Here is a 23,207-nt window from a genome sequence, read left to right on the forward strand (position 1 = left end):
ACGTCTATCCAGCTCGGTTGCCCAGTTCTCCCTGCTCTGGACCTCTGTTCTTTGCTCGCTGTACCTAATGGCTAACTCGTGTTTTCTGAGCGCTGACGCAGCACCAGGTGCTATGCTGAGCAGTGGACTTGTGTTCCCTCTCTTGAATCTCACGAACTGTGGGCTGTCCTTTAGACTCCACCTAGCTCGTACAGTTCACCAGGACTTGCTAAGTCTTTTTACTTTTACCAGAATTTAGACACACCATTTAGAGAGGACCTAGTATCGCTAAGGTGCCCAGGTAGCACAAATGGTTTGCACTTGACTAACTTAATGGTTGGAGGTTTGAACCCACCCAGTGGTCTGGTGATCTGCTTCTGTAGAGATGACAGCCCAGAAAACCCTATGGGGCAGTTCTGCCCTGTAACATATAGGGTCGCCATGAGTTGGAATTGCCTCGATGGCAATGGGTTTGTTTTTGTTTTGTTTCTTACAGTGTAACAGACCCTCTGTTAGGCACGTTCGCATTTCTATTTCATTTAAACAAAATCGTATCCATCCTTCCCAGCCAGGCTCAATTTCCCTCTCTAGCAAGATCAGTCTCCTCTTAGCTTTCAGTCTTGCAATTACAGCGCTTGCTGTCTTATCTTCTGCCTGTCTCAGGTGAAGTCCCCAGGAGTCTGAGCACCAGGAAGTATGTACTGAATGGAACCGCTGACTGACTTCCAGCTGAGACATCGTATGTTAAAATGCTGTCATGTTAGGGGGAGCTGCTGGGTGGTGAAAACCTTTAAGTGCTCAACTACTAACCAAAAGGTTGTTGGTTCGAGTTCACCCAGAGGAATCTCAGAAGAAAGGCCTGGCAACCTGCTTCCAAAAGGTCACAGTCTTGAAAACCCTATGGAGTACAGCTCTACTCTGCACACATGGGATTGCTGTGAGAGCGACTGGTTTGGTTTGGTTTTTCACCATGGTTGGAAATTAACTTCGGGGCCGAGTAATTGAGGTGCCGTAGCTAAGAGGGAAGAAAAAATGACCCCAGACAATGAACACAAACTAACCTCGAAACAAGTACAAAGTAGAGATCCCAGAGAGGAGGAGAGATAGGAGAAGGGGGGGGGAGTCATTTCAGGAAGGCTGCATGAAGCAGGCGAGATATGAAAGGGGCAGGCATGGATCAGGATAGAGACAGCTCTTGCCTGGGTGGGACATCATGAACACGCAAAAGAAAAAAAGGGTGGGAATTAGCAAGTTCCATTTAAGGAAGACAAGCAGGTTCAAATGCAAGACCGGTAAGTCATGAAGACAGAAGTGTTTTCTCCTATTAATCTTACAGACACAAATCATTAAAATGCACTACCGTAACACATATTGCTAGCGGGATTTGTTTAACGCAGAGGCCACTACAAATGAGCAGACTATTTCCCTGTTGTTAGATGTAAACCTGGACATCTTTCTTGGGTGGGCCTCTTTGCTCCTGCTTTTTTCTAACTCTGCCAGTTCCTCTGGTGGGTGGGCATGGATGACCTCATCTCTAGACGAGGAGGATGCAACAATGTAGCAAGGCGCTCTCAAGCCAACAGTGAGGTCTGTGTTTCAAGGGTGGGCATCTCTCAAACCTAAATTCTAGGCTTCCAGGTTTATATACCCATGATAACATCTTTTGAATAGAAAAGAGTTAGTTCAAATATCATTATTCTAGAATTCATTATTTTCTAAAACAAGAATTACGTATCTCTGGCCCCTGAACGCCCTGCTAGCTCAGAACTGAAGCCATTCCGGAAGTCCACCTTTCCTCCGCCTGTCAGCCAAAGTTTAGACAGACCTACAAAACAAACAATGACACACATGAGGACTGTGCTTCTTAGTTCAATCAAGTATACGGGACCAAATGGGCAACACCTGCCCAAAATCAAAGACAAGAAGGAAGAAAGGGACAGGAATCCTGGACAAACGGACATGGGGAACCTGGGGTGTAATGGAAAAGGGGGAGAGTGCTGACACCTTGCAGGGATTGCAACCAATGTCACAAAACAATTTATGTATACATTTTTGAATGAGAAACTAATTTGCACTGTAAACTTTCACCTATAAAAAAAAATTTTTTTTTTTCACCTATAGCACAATAAAATTAAGCAAAAAAAGGGAGAGAGAGAATGACATATTTCTAACACGTGGAGGCCAGAACAGGATGTTTCGGAAATCTAGTCACGTATCTAGAAATCACACTAGAAATTAAATCAGGAAAATGCAAAGCAAAAACATAAACCCATCACGTATTTGGGCAATGAAAGGATGGCAGAAGAAAATAAGAGTTTCAATTAGAACAGCGATGCAAGATAAGAAGGGTGGGGTTCAGATTGGAACGACAGGGCAAGCAGAGGGGCTGTCCCATCCATGCAGCGGCAACATGGCATGGAAGCACCCCAGTACTGGCACACTGCGTTCACAGCAGCACTGTTCACAACAGCCAAAAGATGGAAGCACCCCAAGTGTCCATCAACAGAGGATGGCTGAACCTTGAAAACATCTGCTAAGTGATATAACGACAAATGTTTTATTATTATTATATATTATAAATATAAGGAAACCCTGGTGGCATACTAGTTAAGAGCTACACCTGCTAACCAAAAGGTTGGCAGTTCAAATCCACCGGAAACTCTAAGGGGCAGTTCTACTTTGTCCTACAGGGTAGCTATGAGTCGGAATGAACTCGATGGTAATGAGGTAAAAAAAATGGGGTGCGATATATAAATATATTTATATTACAAGTGTAAAATAAGGACAAATATTATATTATTATATTTTCACACCAATACAAAATATTTGGAATAGGCAAATATATAAAGACAAAAATAGATTAGCGGTTCCCAGGGATTGAGGGAGAAGGGGACGGGGAGTTAGAGAAAAAAATAAAAAAATAAGAAATAAATTTTATGTATGAGGTTTCTTAGGGAATTTCAGTCTATAGTTAAAATAAAAAAAGATAGGGCCCCAAAGTGGGGATGGGGGTGAATGGCTAGAAGGGAGCTGGGCCCAGCATTAGGCACACTAACAGGAATCCAGTGAGAACACCTTTATCCAGTCAGGCTGTCCTTACGTGGGGTCCACCTTTTTTTAAAACCAAGCTGGGCTGTCTGTCAAGGATCTGGCTAAAGAAATTCCTTCTTGGCAACCCCACCCACCTCCAGATAACCAACTTGATGGAGAAGAAACAAATCAACTTCTAATTCTTTCCTACGATGTATTTCTGCAGAGCCCAGGCAAAGGTTTGACCTATCGACCCGGCTGATTTATTTTGTTGGGAAACCTTCAGAGCAAAGCAGGGAGGACTGGTCACGTTTCAGAGAGTGAAGCTGTTCTCCCCGTGAACGGTTTTGAATATCTTTTTACTTCCAATGTATTAGCCACCTTAGATAATGAAGGATTATAATTTCATTCTTAGGTTTCTAAAAAGAGGTGGATTATGACTTGGGCACGATGTCTTTGGATTTCTAACATCCTTTGATTTTATTCAAAATTTATGATTGATTATTTAAATGATCAGGAATATCATGGCACTGCACTGTATTTAGATGTTCCAAGCTGTAATTTAAAAACCCTCTCCCGTTTTGGTTGATGATCTAGAAAATTCTGGCCATTTCAGCTGTCCACATACACAGTAACTCAGGATTGTGCAACAGCCAACTACCGCAGTGCAGGTTGTGTATAAATGTCACCCCATCGTCCTCGAGTCGATTCCGACTCAGCAACCATACAGGACAGAGCAGAACTTCCCCACAGGGTTTCCGAGGCTATTAATCTTTACGGAAGCAGACTGCCACTTCTTTCTCTCGAGGAGCAGCTGGTGGGTTCGAACCATGGACCTTTTGATTGGCAGCAGAGCGCTTAACCACTGTGCCACGAGGGCTCCTCATGTGAACGTAAGATAAGCAATTACTAACAACTCAGTATCTAAATTCCATCTGAGTGGTTAAAATTAACCAACATGATATTAACAGGTTCAAATTTGAATGCTATTTCTTAAGAAGGAGAATAAAAAAGGCAATACTATGAGAAATGTTATTTTTAAAAATAAAGAAAATAGTGTTGATTCATTAGGAAAAAAAAAAAAAAAGCCCCGCAGAACGTGCATTTTCTTTTTCTTGTTGTTGAAGGGCCCAGAAAACATTTTATAATAAATAATTCTTAACATGAGGCTCTGAGGAGGGACCTCGCCTCCATTGGTCACTCACAGACCCCCAGCATCCAGAATAGTCCTGGACACTGAGTGTTAAACATTTTGGTTCTAGGCTGGTTACCAACCAGGATGTACAAAATTCCAGCAGTTGCTGTTTATTACAATAATGCTTCATGGCTACAGAAGTCTTCTGTTTTTGCCTCTTCGGTATCCCTTTCTCTCTCTTGTGGTGAAAGTCCTTCCCATATCTGGTGAAGCTCTTAGCTAAGGAGGATTTGCTAGGCACAGGGATTGGCTTGCCCATGATGGGGAAGCAAGTAATCCCACCTGGGGCTGAGTACCCGTTGGGACACTGGAAGAAAGGCTCTCTTGCCTTCCGAGATGGCAGATGGAGGCAGTAAGCCTGCTGCAGGTCGCTTTTGGTGGATGGCTCTGCCACCATGTGGAGAGTGTCTGCCAGAGAATGATGCCCACAATCAGACAGGCTGGGCAGAGAAGAGAATGAGAAAGAACCCAGAGTCACTGAAGTGCCTGGATTCAGCTGGACCTGAAGGCAATCTCTTGGCTCATCAGTTAACCAGTTAAGGGCTGGGTTTCTGAGTCTTGATAACAGCTCTTAATAACCAAGTCCTTACTACGTGCCAGGCACTGTTCTAACCACTTTGCATGCGTTAACTCATTTAATCCGGACGTCAGCCTTAAATGGTAGCTAGCACTATTATGCACATCTTACTGATGAAGAATCAGGCAAGACAGGGAGATGAAATAATTTGGCCAAACAACCCACCTAGTTTCTCCAACAAATAAACTACAAGGGGGAGAAAAGGAGGGTGGAATCAAAAGATGAAGCGAGACTTTAGAGACATCAAATCACAAGGTAGGGGCCATATCTGATCTTAATTCTAAACAAACAAGTCATTTTAAAGACTTCTGGAAATGAACACTGCCTAGATATTTGACGTTAAGTAGAGGGTCATTGAAAAAGAGGAAGACCCTCAACAAGATGGACTGACACCATAGCTGCAACAATGGGCTCAAGCATAGCAACAATTGTGAGGTCGGCGCAGGACTGGGCAGTGTTTCGTTCTGTTGCACACAGGGCTGCTATGAGTCGGAAGCGATTCAATGGCACCCAGTGACAATGGTGGTATGACTGTGGTTTTAAAAGTCTGGTGGCGCCGTGGTTCAGCACCTGGCTGCTAACCAAAACACTGGCAATTCAAACCCACCAGCTGCCCTGTGGGAGAAAGATGTGACGATCTGCTTCCATTGAAGATTACAGCCTTGGAAACCCAGTGGGGCAGCTCTACCCTGTCCTATAGGGTTGCTGTGAGTCAGAATCGACAGCAAAGGGTTTGGTTTTATATCTTTTAGAAATATTTACAGATAAAATATATCTAAGATTTGCTTCAAAATAATTCGAGAAGGGAAAGTAGATGGAGGTACAGGTGAAAGAAGACTGGACGTGAGTCAGACGTTGGTAAGGCTGGGCCATTGGTACATGGTTTTTATTATACTGTACTGTTGGCTTTTCTTATGTTAAAAAAAAAAAAGTAACAGCAGTTTTGAGATGTGTCTTAGTTCTCCAGTGCTGCTGTAATAGAAATACCACAAGTGGATGACTTTAACAAACTTATTTTCTCACAGTTTAGGAGGCTACAAGTTTGAATTCAAGGTGCCAGCTCTAGGGGAAGGCTTTCTCTCTCTGTTGGTTCTGGAGGAAGGTCCTTGTCTCTTTGAGCTTCTGCTCCTGGGCAGTCTTCATGTGGCTTGGCATCTCTCTTCCCCCACCTCTGCTCTGCTCGCTTGTTTAATCCCTTTTATATCTCAAAAGAGATTGACTCATGATATACCCTCAACTAATCCTGCCTCAGTAACATAACAAAGATAACCCATTCCCAAATGGGACTTTAACCATAAACAAAGAGGTTAGGATTTACAGCACGTTTTTGTGGACATAATTCAATCCACAACAAGATGTAATTTCCATAGCATAAAATCCACCTTTTTGAAGCATACAATTCAGTGTTTACTATATTCAGAGTTGTGCAATCATCTCCATTATCTAATTTCAGAACATTTTTGTCACCCCCCAAAAGAAACCTGCACCTATTGGGCACTCAATCCTAACACCCCCCAACCCCCTCAGCAACAACTGATTTGTTCCTATGGTCCTGTTGAGTTCCGTATAAATTTAAAGCTCTCCATAATAAAAAGTAAAAGGGGTGGACAATCTTGTTCAAGGTCATAGTTAAGTGGTGGAGCCAAACTTGAACACAGCTTTCCAGAAGAAAGACTCTGCACTGACCCAAGTCTGGGCAAACTGTGATGGCTTCCCAGTACTGAAGGGCTTACCCTGAAGTTCACAATACAGATTAGAATTTGTTGTCATGTATATGAGGGAAAACACCAACCAGACCAAAAAAGGAAACATGCAAAAGTTAACTGGATTTGGCCCTGGAGTTACACAGACGAATTCCTACAGACACCCAGTGCGATATTCCGTAAATGAGGTTTGATGTCTCAAGTCTGTTATTAATTTCTTTATGATTCTTCTGAATTAAAGATGTGAGAAATGACTGCAAACGTTCTGATGCAATCTGATCGTATTTACTTCTTAAGGTAATTGAGGCTCTTATGTGCACGAATATTGCGAGAGTTGGTTATTCTAGGAACCCGGGTAGCTTTCATAATATCCGGCTGTCTGAAGGCTGAAACGGCATATGTTGGGGACTCCTGTGAGGTAATCTAAGTACTTCCGACAAACGTGCTACTGAGAACATTACTGGGACTAAATTTTTTCTAATTAGTGTGCAGAAAGGCGAATTGCTTTAGTATATTGAACTGGTTTTTGCACGCTTTGATGCTCTTTTCACATGGACTTCTGGCTATCTAGCTCCTGGAGTGGTCGTATTCCAACACCGGCCTCAATACCTGAGTTACAAAGTACAGCTGAACCAGACTCCGAATGCTCAAAGAATTAAAGCCTTGGCAGGAAATCTCAACCTGCATGGCTTTAAAATTGTCTGGAATTATCAGGCAGATTTTAACTGCATAAATTCATAAAAATAGCTCCTTTGGTCCAAAGCAGGATTTCCTAAATTGCCAACAAATGAATCGGAATATCTTAATGTAGGAGTAACACAAGGGGGGGTTGGGGTTCTGCAGCCACCGCCATTATCGGTGATAACTCAGCTTTATAGCCTGGATTTTGGTCCCAAGGTTGAAGAGGAAAAGGGATCAGAGCAAGAACTGAAAATAAAAAGTAGACAGGAAAAGCTGTGGGTGTCCAGGGAGGACAGAAAGCTAGAGAAAGAGGCTGATGGTCGGCGTGGAGAACACAGAAAACCAGGGTCGAAAATGATGTCACCGGCAAGTAAGACACGTGTGCAGACTGAAAGTGGTGGAGCCAACTGGTCAAAAGATGAGTGGGAAGAAGGCCTCAAAAAAACCAAACCCCCTACCGTCAAGTCGATTCCAACTTATAGCAACCATATAGGACAGAGTTGAGTTTCCAAGGAGCGGCTGGTGGATTCGAACTGCTGACCTTTTGGTTAGCAGCCGTAGCACTTAACCACTACGCCACCAAGGTTTCCTTGAAGGGAGGAGGAAGGCAAAATAAAAAGCTCCAGGAAAAGGCCAAAAGCATCAGGTGTGAAAACCATAGAGGTTGTTCCTACACAGTTTTCTAAACATTCTCTTGTTCAAATCCACTTGGCCACTTTCGAGTCTCTTGATCCCTGGTCCCCCTTTAGTTATCCTGTTTTAGTTCTTCACGTTATACAAATGTATATATTCTGCATCTGGTAATTCCTACATCTGCTTCCGGTTTCTGCTGATTCTCACCAGCAGGGTGGCTGTTTCCTCATACATTTGACTGTGAACCTGACTCTCAGAACCTGTATCTGGGAGAATCATTTGAGGCCTGCGGTTCAGTGTATTCTTCCAGAGTCTGTGCCAGCTTGTGTCAAGACGCTTGTGGCCACTACCGATTGGAGATTGTTTTAAATTCCCAGCTTGTTTTTTTCCAGGCCACAAAGGTAGTGTCAGCTGTTCCAAATCTGAGGGGGGGTCTGTGGTTAGAAGACCCTCTCCTCTCCCACTATGCCCCTCCCCTGCAAACCCTGGGCTAATGCCCAGTCAGGCAGGTTGCCTATCTTTCTCTGAGGCAGGGTTTTTGCCAAGTTTGCCCTTCCATTGAGGGGAGCGCTTTTAGGGTTCTGGGCTTTCTGGGTCTTGATCAAAGTTCCCACCCTGTGAGGACCCAAAGTTTTGACTTTTGTTCAGAAATCCTCAGGCTACACGGGACTGGCAAATGTCCTTGGTGCAATTGTCAGCCCCAGCACGCCACTAACCCGGATTTATGTGTTCTTGTTTTTGCCTCTTAAGAATTTCCTCCTTTCTTGCTAGCTGTTATCTATTCAGACATTAAAAATAGATTCTTTCCAGGTTTGTTCTGCAGGGCTCTCAGAGTATCTGGTCTGCCATATTCTCAGAAAAAAGTCTCCACCCTAAAAGTCAACGCACCTCAAATCTGTTATATCACGTTGCATCTACAAAAAAGGAGCTTCACGCGTTGATGTGCGTGCTGGAGTTTTTTTTTTTTTAATTAAGCCCCTTAATCACAGAAAAGGAAGCTGTAGCCCAGAAGAGATTTTTTCCTTGCTCCTTACCAAGTTAGTAACAGGAGTCCCCCATGACACTGCCCTTCCTAAGGGAAAAGGTAGCTTTCTCTGAATGGGCCAAAGACACTGAACTGTGCTCAAACTCGGAACTCAGAGGGTAGATGTAAAGAGCAAAGGTGCACAGCTAAAGGTGGTTAAGCTACCAAAACCTGATTTCTAATACGAAGCACTAAAGAAATGGTGTGAAGAGTACTAGACCAAAGTCGCACCTACTGTGTGAGAGCTGATGCTCCCAAAAAATAAAAAAAGAACTAGCTTTAAAACATTATATATAAAAAGTTTATTTTAGAAATCACATATCTTTAAAAAACAACATCGAAGTTATAACTTCATATCCTAGCTGGATAATATTCACCATTTGAGTGCCACGGTACCATGTGGGACAATTAATGACGTGAGGAGGTGGAGTCTGGATAATATTCCTGGCATTTACATCAGCTCAGAACATCAATATGATTTTTAAAAGAAAAACAATAAAATAAAATAAAAAGACTATTTTGGGAACACACAAAGATATTCTGATTTTGTAAGCAGAAATCCTGAAACTACACACCCATTGCTGAGACGACTCCTCAAACTGTAAAACGTAAGCATTACTATTTTTAGTCATGAGCAATTAAACAGACACAATGGCACTCACACCAGAAGCGCAGTGTGTGGTCGTTCTAACATGTGCTAGTACACATGCCAGGGCAGAATAATGAGGAAAACGTCAAACCTCTCCTTTAGTTTCTTAAGTTGAAAGCAAAAGAAAAGTCCGAAAAGGAAGTGGGGAGTTTTGGCTCATGACTTTTTGCCTGGCTGCCAACCAAGAGGTCTGCAGTTTGAATCCACCAGCCGCTCTTGGAAACCCTACCCTGTCCTTTAGAGTTGCTATGAGTCGGAATCAACTCAACGGCAACAGGTTTGTGTTTTTGGTTATCTGGATCAAGATATGATATCCCTGAGCTCTGGGATTTAACAACACTTAAAGAATGCTTTTAAAATAGCTTCACAGACCAAGGAGTTTAACTGACCCTCCCAAGGGTGATGACTAACGCAGAATTTTTATGCAATAACTTTAAGATGAGTTTAAAGTTCCTATAGTATAAAACAAATACTTTTACTTTCATCTATTTACTACTGTTATCAAATGATCCCAGATTATATTTGTAGGTATACCCTGGCCCAGGCCATTAAGTATTTGTTTTTTGGGGATAAATACAAACCACAGCTCATGCTTATAATGAGTTCAGGATTTTCTGACCTAGCTGGAGTTGAAACCATAGAAATATTGTCACCTTTTAAAAAGTTTCAAGACAAAGAAAACATGCATCAGTTGGCTAACTCTCCTGAGGCTGCAGATACCATGTGCATCAATGATGAGAAGTTACAGCTCATGCTGAAGGGAACTGAAAAATAAGATTTAAATTCTGTAAGAACAAAGTCAGTCGGTGGTAATCATTTGTGAAGATGAGCAGCACCTGAGAGCAACAGAAGGCTCACTTCATTTTGATTAGATCTGGATATACTGAATTTTCCACTATGTTCCTAATGAAATCATAATCTCATCAGAAATACATTAACTGAAGGTAAGCATAGCAGGAAATGAGAGGATAATGTGGGACGTCATGACGGAGGACGTATCTAGAAATCTTCAGGAAATAACTGGCTGTTAATATCATTGAAGTAAAAAATATGTAACACTACAATTGCAGATCTGAGCTTTATTATCAGAATGATGCCATTTCAGGATAGAACTGATAATATTCTCTAGCGTGGTTTCAATACGGCACAAAACTCTTGATTCTCAGAGCTGCAGGACTCTATCTGCCAAAATGTATCTTGAAAGGAAGTAAGTACACAAAGAGGGTGGAGCACAACAGGTACAAAAGTTGACAGAATAACCAAATGACAATTCTCCATGAAAGAGCCACCTGAGATTTAGAAAGCGCTTCAATACTCCATCCGTCCTCAAACGATCTAGAGATTCAAGAGAACTGGCAAGTCCTAGGCTTAGAAACCGATAAAAATCACACTGTAATCCTCAGGGAATGTGGAGCAACTGCACAGATCTGCATTTCCAGCTTTCTCCACCATGATTCCACATCAAGGTAAAAAAAGGTTCTTTTGTACAAATCCAAGAAGGCTGTCGAGTGGCAGCTCAACCACCAAAGATGGTACAGTGACTTACTACGGAGGCTGACGCGGGCCAGCCGGGGTGGAGGGCAGTCCTTGAGAAAGGAAGCCCATGCAGGGCCCGCTCAGTCGGTGGTAGACCTGCGGTACCAGAAGCGCGCCCGGAAGTCGTCGCTGCAGGTCATGAAGCCAGGGTTGGTGGGCGAGTGCACGATGCAGCGGACGATGTTGTTGTGGCCCAGGGAGAGCAGGTTCCGGCGCTCGGCCGTGCGCGAGTCCCAGCAGCAGAGGCTGATGGTCCTCTCGTCCGGCAGCAGCACGTAGTCCTCGGTGTGGTTGAAGACCGCCTGCGTCCTGTGCACCTGCCGTCCGCTCAGACCGGCACCTGCACAGAGACCGGGAGGGTGAGGACCTGCGGGCCGAGTGAGAGCGGCCTTCCCCTCTCAGACCCTCAGCCTTCTCTACTGCAGTCCTTTCAATGTGAAAACAGCATGTGAAAACTGTCAAGGTAGTGCACATGTACTGTACAATTGTGGAAACTCTAAAAAAGTATAAACGAGAAAATCACCTCTAGGTCCACCACCTGAGGGCAACACTGTTAATGTTGTGATATACGTCCAGGCATAAAACATTTTTAATACATAACTAGTATTTTCCTAAAACGGTTTAAACCAATTTTACGTCGGGTAATTTTCCCCCATGATTTTTAATTGGCTGCCAAGTATCCCATTGTCCGGATGCACCATTAGCTAACAATTATTTTACTGCCAGGCATTTAGATTGTATTCAATTATGAGTAATGTTGTGATAAACTTCTTTTGTATAGAAAGCTTCATTTTCTTTGGATGAAATTCCTAGGAACTGAACTCCTTGGGACTAAGAGTATGAATAGCTCCAAAAAGAAGCTATATCCTTTTTTAGGACCGTAAGAAAACATATGTTTTAGGGTCTATAGTTTGGTGAAAATCGTTTCCAAGTATCTCTATGTGTTGTGCACTCATATATAAAAGCACATATGTCAGAGCATATGCCGTATGGTGTTTTCATTCAATAACATATGGTGACAGTCTATAAAGAGGCAGTATCACTTACTGGCTAAAAACACAAACTTTTGGTATTGGACAGATCCGGAGTCAACACTACTTGTGATGTAACCCTTGGGCAAATTACTTAATACCCCTAAGACTTAATTTTCTTATCTGTTCAGTGGGTATGATTAAGCACCTATCCCACAGGATATTCTATGACAACAGTTAAAAGTTTGACTGCTAGCCAAAGGTAGGTGGTCTGAACCCAAGCAGAGGTGCCTCAGAAGACAGGCCTGGCAATCTGCTTCCAAAAGGTGACGGCCTTGAAAACTCTATGGAGCAAGCAGTTGTACTCTGCACACATGGGGTCGCCATGAGTCAGAATCGACTCTAATTACAACTAACAACAACAACAACGATGCTTATACAGCTTTGCAGCATAAGAAGGACTCAATAAGCACTGCTATGATTATTTGCTTGATGATAATCATGGGCATGTATGTTGTTTCCAATTTCTGATTACTCCAGATGACACTGGATGAACTTCCTTTTATGTGTACGCGCTTGTCTGATTATCTTAGGCTGACTTTCTAAGACAGGATATGGTGGGACAAAAACACATGTACTTAAAATATGACAACACACTGCCCTTCACAATATTTTACCAATTGACACTCCCACAATACATATAATTTCCCTAAATCCTTATCAATACCAGATACTATCAATCTTCTTAATTCCTGAAATCTTATCAGCAGAAAAAAAAAAAAAAAAAGACTTCCACTTACATTTCTTAGGTTCATAGTGAGGCTGGTCATCTTGTGCTTACTGACCATTTTTATTTCTTTTATAAAATGAATCAATGTCCTTTGGCCATTTTTCTGCCAAATCTGGGCTCATCTTTTTCTTATTTATAAGGCCTTTTTATAAAGACATTAATGCAATGTCTGACATGTGTCTATTATAAACGATCCATTGCCATCGAGTCAACTTTGACTCATTGTGACCCTGTAGGACAGAAAAGAACTGCCCCGTGGGGTTTCTAAAGCTGTATATCTTGATGGAAGCAGACCGCCACATCTTTCTCCCATGGAGCAGCTGCTGGGTTCGAACTGCCGACCTTTTGGTTAGCAGCCCAGTGCTTAAGCACTGCGCCACCAGGATTTGTGTATTAACGTGTGCCATGCATATTTTCCCTCTAGGCCAGCACTTTGTTTAGTGTCTTAAATTAATTTGTGTCAAAATTTCTAATATTTTCTTAAAAGTTCTTCCTTTTCCTATTTCAAGAACCCCTTGAACTCTAACTAAACGTTAAAACTGGAAACAGATCTAATGTGCCGGCATGGAAGGGTCTTAGCGGTGTTAAAGAAAAAACCCGGGAATCCGTGTACAAAGTCCCACAGAATGCCATTCTGAAAAGCAAACTGCAATTCTCCACAGAACAAACCAGTCAACACATGCCACCACAAAACATCCCCAACACTCACAGAACAAAACAAAGACAATAAACGACTGTGACTGGCTGGCTGTGTACCCACCCAGATACCCATCAGTCTTGAAAAATAACGGTGGCTACTTCTGAAGAGGGAGGGGCTTTCAATGTTTACTTTGATCACTTTTGTACCTTCTTTTTGCAGTAAGCCCTTGGATACTAATGAGTAAAGATTATTTTCAAAATAGCTACATATAAAATTGAAGTGTTTCAATGAAGTCACAAAGGATTATGATAAAAATGGCTCTTTGCAAGACTTGGCAATTGTGCTATATACACTGGAAGCCAGGAAGATGGCCTGGAAGCAAACCCTGGTCACAAGACAAATCTCAGGTAGGTTGTGCTGCACCCTGGTGGTTCCAATGCCACAAACCCTTCAATTTTCTTCTCTAAAATGCTAGTTTTGAAACCCTGGTGCTGTAGTGGTTAAGTGCTACAGCTGCTAACCAAAAGGTCGGCAGTTTGTATCTGCCAGGCGCTCCTTGGAAACTCTATGGGGCAGTTCTGCTCTGTCCTACAGGGTCGCTATTGAGTCAGAATCAACTCGACGGCACTGGGTTTAAAATGCTAGTTTACAGGGACTGTCCCTGGTGGTCCCAATGCCACGAACTCTTCAGTTTTCTTGTCTAAGATGCTAATTTACAGGGACCGTCCCTGGCACAGCAGAGTCTTTTCCAATAGTGTCTTCCTGTGAGTTTTTTTTTCTTCCAAAAACCAAATACCAGTCTTTTCTGCTCCAAGGAACAGAATAAGACAACATGATATTTTAGTAACTCACTGGCAAACATAATTAGACCTGAACAGTAACTGCTAGTGATAGGATAAATTTAAATAGATTTCACCAGAAAAAGAGCACACAAGCTCTTTTCTTCATGAGATACCAACATGAATTGATGACAAAGAATTACACCACCTTGGTTTTTTGTCTGACGAGCTCACTAGTCCAGGCTCAGAACATCCGTGGTCTTACTTCGGGGGCTACCTCTGCCCTCTTAGAAATGGGCCCAGACCTTCCTTTTCGGCCCTTCTTTCCTGAACTTGTAGACTTCCTGAGTCACACTAACTGAGGCTTTCTCTGGACTGCACTTCCATTTTTGTGGGCAGAGGGCAGGCCATCAGTCTACAGCCAGCCTGCCAGGTTCTTCTGTGGTACCTCCATGGAAACCAACCTACACTGAGCTGTCATGTATCGCAAAGAGCAAAGCTAGGAAACTGGTTTTATTTCCAGCTCTGCCTCCTACTAACCATAGCCTTAGCAAAAACTAGGTAACTTCTAAGCTTCAGCTTCCTCTGAGCATCTGAAGCTCAGAGATTTATTGTGTTGATCTACTGTGAGCATCTAAGAGTTCTGGGAACTGTAAAATGCTACACAGATGCCAAGTGATGCCAGTTTTTCACATACCTGTGTATCTGACCAGCGTGCGTCCTGTCGATATCTCCCAGAGTTTGGCAACAGAGTCTTTTCCGCTTGAGAGAATGTATTTAGAATTTTTCGAAAAAATGGCAGAACAAACTTCCGCACCATCATGTGCCTTCTCAAAAGTTGTGATGCAGCGATTTGAAACGCCATCCCACAATTTGATGCAGCCGTCCTTGCTGCCAGTTACATACATATTGGCACTAGGGTTGTAGTTAACGGAGCATATAGCATCTGTGTGTTGATCTTGAGGATTACAAGACACAAAACACTGAAATGTGTTGATGTCATAGAGCCGAAGGGTAGGATGCTGAGTCCCAACGAGTATGAAGTCTCCGGAAGGATGAAAGGAGATGGAGCGGAGCATCTCAGCCTCCTGTTAGGACAGAGACATTCACAGGTGACCAGCAGGCAGACGCTGAGTCCACAGGAAACACGGAAATCCATAAAACAACAATCAAATATTACAAATATTACATAGGTATGAAAAGGAACAAACGGACTCCCTGGAAAGTATCTTTTGAACCCAAACCAAAAAAAACCAAACCCACTGCTGCTGAGTCAATTCGACTCCAACTCATGGTAACCCTGAAGGACAGAGGAGAACTCTTCTGTTGGGTTTTTAAGGCTGAAACCTTTACGGAAGCAGACTGCCACAACTTTCTCCCGTGGGGTGGCTGGTGGGTTCGAACTGCTGACCTTCTGGTTAGCAGCTGAGTGCTTAACCACTGCACCACAATGGCTTGTCATCTTCTGCACAGAGATTTCCAAAATTGATAAGGTTATTCCAAAAAACCATAGGAGTGAGCGTCATTATTTGCAATACGAGCACCAGGTGAACTCAGATATCTATGTACCATAATAATGACCAATGACGCATTTGTGCAGGATTACGGAATGAACGTAAAACTTGCACGTATTTGCCCCAGGACTCCAAAAACTGAGTAAAAATTTAAAATTTTAAAGTGGGGAAAAAAAAAACCCAAACCGAACCCGCTGCCATTGAGTCAATTCACAGCAACCCTGTAGGACAGAGCAGAACCACGCCATAGGGTTTCCGAGGTTGCAATCTTTACGGAATCAGACTGGCACACCTGCCTCCAGTGGAGTGGCTGGTATGCTCAAAGTGCTAACCTTTTTGGTCAGCAGCCAAGCGCTTAACCACTGTGCCACAATGGTGCCTTTCCAAAAATTGAATAAAAAAACAAATTTAATTATTAAAGTAGAAACCACTACTATTAGTATTTTTGAACTGAACATTCAAAACAGGGTACCAGATGCCACTTTTCCAGCAAGCTCTCAATAGTTTTGACTTAACAACTTTTTGATTTCCCTAAGTTATATCTTAGCCAAATTGTTGTGTTTTGTTTTTAACAGGATTTACGACCTTTAAGAGTGATATGGGTTCTGACCCCGCATCTCATGAACTGTGACCAGTCAGTCCTGGCCGCCAGAGGGAGCTGGCCTGCGACACGCCAGGATGCCTCACCCTCACGCCCCCTGCGGCACGTCTCCCTGTTGCTGTACTTTGTTTTATAGGATGATCACTGGGACTGCTGTTAAAAAAGAACAGTCAGACGACGGCTCACGGCACTTAAGAAAAAATGTTACGCTCCTTTCCAAACACCAGATTCTAACCTGGATGTATTTGAAGGCTCTTTTTGCCGATGGTTTGGAATAATCAAACAATTTAAGAGTGTAATCCCTTGAACCAGAGGCCAGGATCTGTTCTGTTGGGTGGAAAGCAAGACATGTGACTTCATCCACGTGGTCGTACAGAGTTCGAATCACTGGGTGGTTTTCCATATTCTGCTGTGCAGTCTCATTCATCATGACCTAAACCAACGAGCAAAGAGATGCTTAACACATAAAATCTGCCAGAAATCAAAGCACACAATCTAAAACCCTGACAAGAGAAAGGTGTTTAAGCCACTCTCTCATTTGACCCAAGAACAATGGTAGGTAAGCAACAGCACGTTCTGGGACTCTCACCTCGATTGGCATGGCACTCTTGGCCAACATCCTCTCTGTGTCAAGGATCTTTATGGAGGCATCAGCAGACCCGGTTGCTATTAACTGCCCATCTCTACTATAGGTGGCGACCCGGCAGGGCCCTTTATGGGACGTGACGTAGCATGTTTCGTACTCTGAAGCCTCTGGGGACATGGTCTGGACATCTGCATCAAACTCCAGGTCAATCCCTGTGCCAGGGGCAACTGTATCTGAACGGCCAATTGCATACTGAACTGCAGTATCATCGTTTTCCATTCCTTAAAGAAAACAAAAGTATGGGCATGATAAAAAATGAAATTAATTACAAACAAACTCTCGCTTATTTTTTTGTCCTAGTGGAAAACTCTCAGTAGTAGTTTCGGGGGGTGGGGGGGTTAAATAACACGTAGAGGAAGAAGGGGGGCAAAAAACAAAATCCTCGCGAGTTAGTCAGGGAGAACGGTATTGGTGAAATCGTATATAGGTGAGTGCCAGGACATCGGTTCCTCATCGGTAACAGGCTACATGCAACCTACTTTTGACACCGCACTCCTGAACAAACAGCTCTGTATGGGGCTGAGCAACTAGAAAATGAAGAGCTAGGGCCCTGGTAACCTCAGCAAGAGGCCTGCTCCTTCAACATTCTACTCCCCTCCCAGGCCTTGAGATCATCTCTGGCTGTGAGCATGTATCTGTTGGGGGCTGATGGCCTGGAGACATACTGGCAGTCACCCTTGTGTGAGATGGCCTCAGGCCCACCGTTCTAGGCACTGGCAAGCTCTTCCCAAGCTGCCAAGCAGTGCTGGGCCAAATCAAGGAGAGGCACGGGGTTGTGGGAGAGACTGGAATTCCTGAAAATCTGACAACTGGGGACCTCTGCCAGCATTTAGTTGTAACAGTTAACAATAAGAAATGCGGTTGTATTTATACCCCAGGCCCATAAGCAGTGCACACTAGTTACAGCAGAGGTGCTTGTGGGGTTCTGTAATCTATAGAGAATCTCAGCTTTTACAATTGTTAACTACTGCTTTTTAAAAAGTTTTTGCCTAGAAAAGTATGCTTCCATTCTAAATCAAACAAATGGGCACCTATTTTCTCTTCCAATCCTTCTGTGGCTTTATTTAAACTCGGTGATCCATTTGGAATTTATTTTTGTGGATTGGGTAAGGAGGTTCTTTTCATCTACACGGTTTTTCCAATGTCATCTGATGATAACCCATCCTCTCTCTACTAAGTGGCAGATTCTTGTATCCACTCATCTTGTTTCTGGGCGAGTTTTCCTCCCACTAATTGTCCATTTTTGCATCCAGTAAGAATAAGCATTTAGTAAATTTTTTTATACACGTAATTTTATACAATAATACTCGTATTCTGCGTATAATCTCGTTTTCTATTTTTCTTAACAAAATGGATGAATATATTTTTAGTGAAAGGCATTTAGTAAATCTTAAAAAGAAAGCCAAGAAGCGGCCATGCCTTACTGGTATTAAAACATACAGCGTTCTTAATCTCTTGATGGTGCTATTGCAAAAACCTCCTAACTGGTCTCCTGACCTCCATGCTCAGACTTCTACAACCCACTCACCACATCATTCCTAAAATAATTTTTAAAATAAACTGGGTATACTCTCAAAAAAAAAGAAAAAAAAGAAGATGCCCCTGGACTGCCCAACCCCCTTCGATCATATTCTGTTTTGTGTATCACTGTGGACCTTTTTGTTTCCGTTTATGCAGACAAGACAGTTCTGTAGGGTATAAACCACAGCTTGTTTCACACTATAGATACTTCTCTGAAGTTTGCCTTCTTTAAAGTGATTTCTCTAAGCTGCAGATTCAGTCATTTTACTCTCTGCTAGAAACACATCCCCAGGTACAGTACGTATGTAGTCATGCCGCCCAGATTCCTGTTCTAGGAGGGATTGCTGCAGGGCACAACCTCGTCCACGGTGGTTACCTTCCCTGTGCAGTCCACATCCTAGGATGGGGTGAGGCCAGGTACACAGGCTTGGTTCTCTTGGCCTGACACAGACTCAGGGACAACATTCACTCTAGTGCCCTCCACTGGGGATGCTTTGTTGGGCCTGAGTTGCATTCGATTTATTCCTCTGCCCAATCCTGCGTGCTCCCTTTCCCTGCTTAGGTGCTGATCCCTATTAAACATCTCATACACAAACCCCACCTTGGCGTCTGCTTCCAGAGCTAGGCCTATAACACACTGCCTATCAGATACAGTTTCAACTCCAGCACAGTAACTGAGACAAGACTATGTATTCAGCCACTCTGTTCTATTGCGTTTTCTATAGCCAGGTGGGCGTTAGAATGCCATGTTGAACAGGACAAGGTCCTGACTGTTACTAACTTTAGCGAGGAGGAGGAGAGACGGCTTGTGCAGGAACAACCCAAACAATAAAGAACATTTCACACAGTGATTCCCTTATGAAGGAAAGAGCCAGGTTGGCTGTGGTGGAGTAACTGGGGAGTGTGGGGAAGATCATGGGATTACTTTAGAGGGTGAGGACAACTCTGAGGTGACACGTGAGCCAAGACCTGAAGGAAGTCAGTAATAACACATCAAAGTCCTTCAGGCCCTGAGGCTGGAAGTGGCTTAAAGTGTTCATGATCTGGACTTTGCTTACCCCATTGGTATCCAGCACTAAACCTGGCACGTTTAAAACAAAAACAAAACAAAAAAGAACCCGCTGCCGCCGAGTCGATTCTGACTCACAGCGACCCTCTAGGACAAAGCAGAACTGCCCCATAGGGTTTCCAAGGCTGTAATCTTTATGCAAACAAACTGCCACGTCTTTTTCCCTCAGAGTGGCTGGTGGGTTCGAACTGCTGACCTTTCAGTTAGCAGCTAAGTGCTTTAACTGCTGCGCCACCAGGGCTCCTTACCTGGTCCATAGTAGGCATTAAAACTCAACTATAATCATCTTAAAAACCTCTGATGCCTGAAAACACCCAAAACCTCGTCTCGGAGCTACGCATTCCCTGACAGGCTACCTAGTTTGATGAGATGCAGGAGCTGCTCTGAGGGGGCACACACGGACTGGGGCTTGATTTCGTTGATGAGGCCGTTGGCAATGCTGATGTAGCCATCATACAGCAGCTGGCTGATGATCAGCTTGTAGAGCTGCTGACGGTCCTTCAGGCCCACTTTGGTTCTGTACATCTTGGAGGCGAGGAAGACGGTTTCCCTGCCAGCTGCAAGAAGAGAACACGGGTGGGTGGGGAAGGGCAGAGGCATGAGGAAATCACCGGACGCAACACAGGTCTCTGGGGTCAGCCGTGTGGGGCTGAAATCCAGCTCTAGTGGCCGCATCATCTTTGGTCAGTGACTTCATTTCCCTGAGGCTCGGGTTCCCCAGCTGTTCAGTAAATCACTGAAGGTTAACAAGATGTGCACATAGGGCACTGAGCACAGAAGGCATTTGAGTCATGCCAGCTGAGATCGAGAGTAGCATTTCCCTTCAACTTACCCTCACCCTTTCCTTCTCTGACAAAACTGTTGTTGGGTGCCATCGAGTCAATTCCAACACAGTGACTCCATGTGACAGAGTAGATGTGTCCTATAGGGTTTCTTGGCTGTAATCTTTACAGGGGCACATTGCCAGGTCTTTCCTCCTGCAAAGCTGCTGGTGGGCTTGAACAGCCAACCTCTTGATTAGCAGCCAAGCACCTACAAGCTGCACCACCCGGGCTCATTCTGCCAAAACCACTTGCCTACAATTTTAATCCTTTATTGCTGTCCCAGGAACTTCCATTTCTTCTGTTAACAAAACACTGAGTGGTGTTGAAAATTGTGGACAGGTGCTACTTTCTCGAACGTCTAGGGACTACTGTTTCCACCAGCTGAGCTGTATGTTTACCAAAGTCAGTCATGCTTGTTCCTAAAATCTGTTTTACGGCAACCAATCTTGTTACTGAATTATATAATTACACAATAAATTAAAATATGAGGGCAAAAAGCTATTGTTTTAATGAAAACTAAAACAAGTTGAATGCTCTGGAAAGACAAAACATGAACCACTTAAAAAAAATATTGCCAACTAACATATGGGAAAAATGGGGGAGAGAAAAGAAAAAATCTGGAATGATTGTGCATTCAGATTGATTTCCAAGTGTCTAAGTGCTCCCAAAGTCTTAAAAGACCTGTAGTAGTCCTATTAAAGGAGCACTGGTGGCACAATGGTTTAGCGCTAGGCTGCTAACCAAAGGGTCGGTGGTTCCAACCTGTCAGTCACCAGAAAAGACCTGGTGATTGGATCCTGTAAAGATTACAGCCTAGGAAACTCTATGGGACAGTCCCACTCTGCCCTACAGGGTTGCTATGAGTTGGAATTGACTTGATGGCACAAAGTAACAGTGGACCTAATTAGATAAGACATTGATTATCAAAAATCACAGACCCAACGAACGTGTGGGCAGGTAATCAGAAGGCTGCAGATGCCTGGGAATAGCAATAAAAAAGAAAAGTTGTGGATTTGCAGCCTGAGAGAGAGAAACAGAGACAAGAAAAACCAGAGTGAACGGTAACATCAGGACCTCTTGGTGTTGTTATATTTACTTGGTATTGCTATATTCTGAAAAAGAAGATGTATGCAGGAAAGAGATGGAGAACCACCTGTTCTAACTACATAGCTTCCTCTGGAGAGTCACTGAGGTTACTGATCATAATAACAGCTAACACTAACTGAACGTTTACCATGTTTTATCTCATTTAATCCTCAAAAGCATCCTATAATGGAGGTTTTGTAATCGCCTTGTTTCCAGGTGAAGGAAAATAAGTTACTCAAGTTCTCACAAGTATTGCCTGGAGAAATCAGGGCTGGAACACTGGGGGTGTGTCTTTAGAGCCCGTGTTGTCCCTAAACACAACTTCGTAATGTTCCCTAAAAGCTTAACAACAATAATCCTGGCTAGTATTTATTTGATATTTGTCGTTCTTGTTAGTTGCCATTGAGTCGATTCCAACTATGGCAACTCCATGTGAGTACAATATGCAGGACACATTGTGTAAACAGCTTACATGCATCACCTCATTCACTCCACAGCTAGTCCTACTTAGAGATAAGCAACCTGAGGCCCAAACCAAAATGAAACCCATTGCTGTCAAATTGATTCTGACTCATAGCAACTAGAAGGACAGAGAACTGCCCCATAAGGTTTCCAAGGAGTGGCTGGTGGACTTGAACTGCCGACCGTCTAGTCAACAGCTGAGCTCTTCACCACTGTGCCACCAGGGCTCCAACCTGAGGCCCAGAGAGGTTAACTAACTCAGCCAGGGTCAAACAGCTTGCTAATGGCAGGGCCTGCGTGCTAACCCCACACTATACTGGTGGGTGTTAATAATAACAGGAACATTTACTGAGCATTCCTACATACTGGACACCGTCCTAAGCACTTCAAGAGTATGCAGAAGCAAATCTATGTACATCTATGCTTCTGTAGGCAATACTGAGACACAACGATGAAACGGGGCTCAGAGAGGTTAGGAAACCCACCAAAGTTAAGTGTGGCTGGTTAATCCACCCAGAGCTCAGAACTTAACTATTATTTTAACCCGTATCTTCAGTGTATCATGGGGTGCACAAAGAGCTCAACAAAAGAAAGCAGAGCGAGCTCCCGCTTCCCAACTCCCATTGTACGTTCACTAGCCGGGCTAGCAGGAGTCTACTTACTATCCCCCGTTTGCAGGTGGGGACACTGAGGCCCGGAGACACGAGGAATGCCGGAGTTGGGAGACCCGGGCGAGAACAAACTCTCCTTACTGTACGCGCCACAACCATCCCAAGGCAAAGGCGAACTAAGAACGGGGAGGGGACGGGCGCGACGTCCCCTTTTAGGAAGAGGAGGGGGTGTGCTGGCCCAGCCCGGCAACTCAGAAAACCGAGCTCAGGCTGCAGGCCTCTCCCCTCACTCTTGACCCTCCTGCCTCTCCTCAGTCCTGCCCGCGGGCCCTTGCAGGCCCCAACCGACCGCACAGCCACTCTCCCCGCATCCCGGAACCCCCTTACCCGCTGATCCGGCTCTCGCGGTCCCCGCTCTCTTTTAGAAAAATGGAGGCGCGAATGCTTCCCAATCGATCGCTCGGCGCGCACGTTCTCTGCGCAGGCGCACAAGGCGCCGCGCCGAGCGCTGCGCTATCGATCGGCCCCATTCTCTCGTCTGCCCTCCTCGCCATCTTACTTACTGGCACGTTCCAGAGGCTCGTTCACCTCCCCTGGATTTATTCCTTGTGCGGCAGCCCTGACGCAAGGGAACTGTTGTTTCCCAGAAAAATGCCCGATCCCGGACAGCACCGCGGGCACTAGGA

General features: G+C 44.0%; 1 protein-coding gene across 3 annotated transcripts; it reads right to left on the reverse strand.

The window, feature by feature from the left end:
- Positions 1-9,141: 9,141 nt before the first annotated feature.
- CSTF1 (cleavage stimulation factor subunit 1) lies at positions 9,142-23,182 on the reverse strand. Of its 3 annotated transcripts, none has more exons than XM_049869478.1 (6): positions 23,085-23,182; positions 19,895-20,095; positions 16,892-17,169; positions 16,538-16,735; positions 14,885-15,275; positions 9,142-11,347 (listed from the first exon to the last, which is right to left on the reverse strand). In XM_049869478.1, exons 2-6 carry the CDS (start codon positions 20,061-20,063, stop codon positions 11,088-11,090), a joined length of 1,296 nt encoding a protein of 431 aa, XP_049725435.1. In that variant the 5' UTR covers positions 20,064-20,095; positions 23,085-23,182; the 3' UTR covers positions 9,142-11,087. The 3 variants fall into 3 exon arrangements, with proteins under 3 accessions (XP_049725435.1, XP_049725436.1, XP_049725437.1); XM_049869479.1 differs by lacking the exon at positions 23,085-23,182 and adding an exon at positions 22,909-22,978; XM_049869480.1 differs by lacking the exon at positions 23,085-23,182 and adding an exon at positions 22,573-22,891.
- Between the last annotated feature and the right edge of the window lie 25 nt (positions 23,183-23,207).

The sequence above is a fragment of the Elephas maximus genome, chromosome 25, assembly GCF_024166365.1.
Source record: "Elephas maximus indicus isolate mEleMax1 chromosome 25, mEleMax1 primary haplotype, whole genome shotgun sequence".
In the NCBI taxonomy this organism is placed as follows: Eukaryota; Metazoa; Chordata; class Mammalia; order Proboscidea; family Elephantidae; genus Elephas; species Elephas maximus.

Coding starts and splice junctions, on each gene's coding strand:
- CSTF1 (XM_049869478.1), bottom strand. CDS start 20,063: ATGTACAGAACCAAAGTGGGCCTGAAGGACCGTCAGCAGCTCTACAAG. Junction 16,736..16,891: donor AGAGTGCCATGCCAATCGAG/GTGAGAGTCCCA, acceptor TCGTTGGTTTAG/GTCATGATGAATGAGACTGC. Junction 15,276..16,537: donor GAGCCTTCAAATACATCCAG/GTTAGAATCTGG, acceptor CTGTCCTAACAG/GAGGCTGAGATGCTCCGCTC.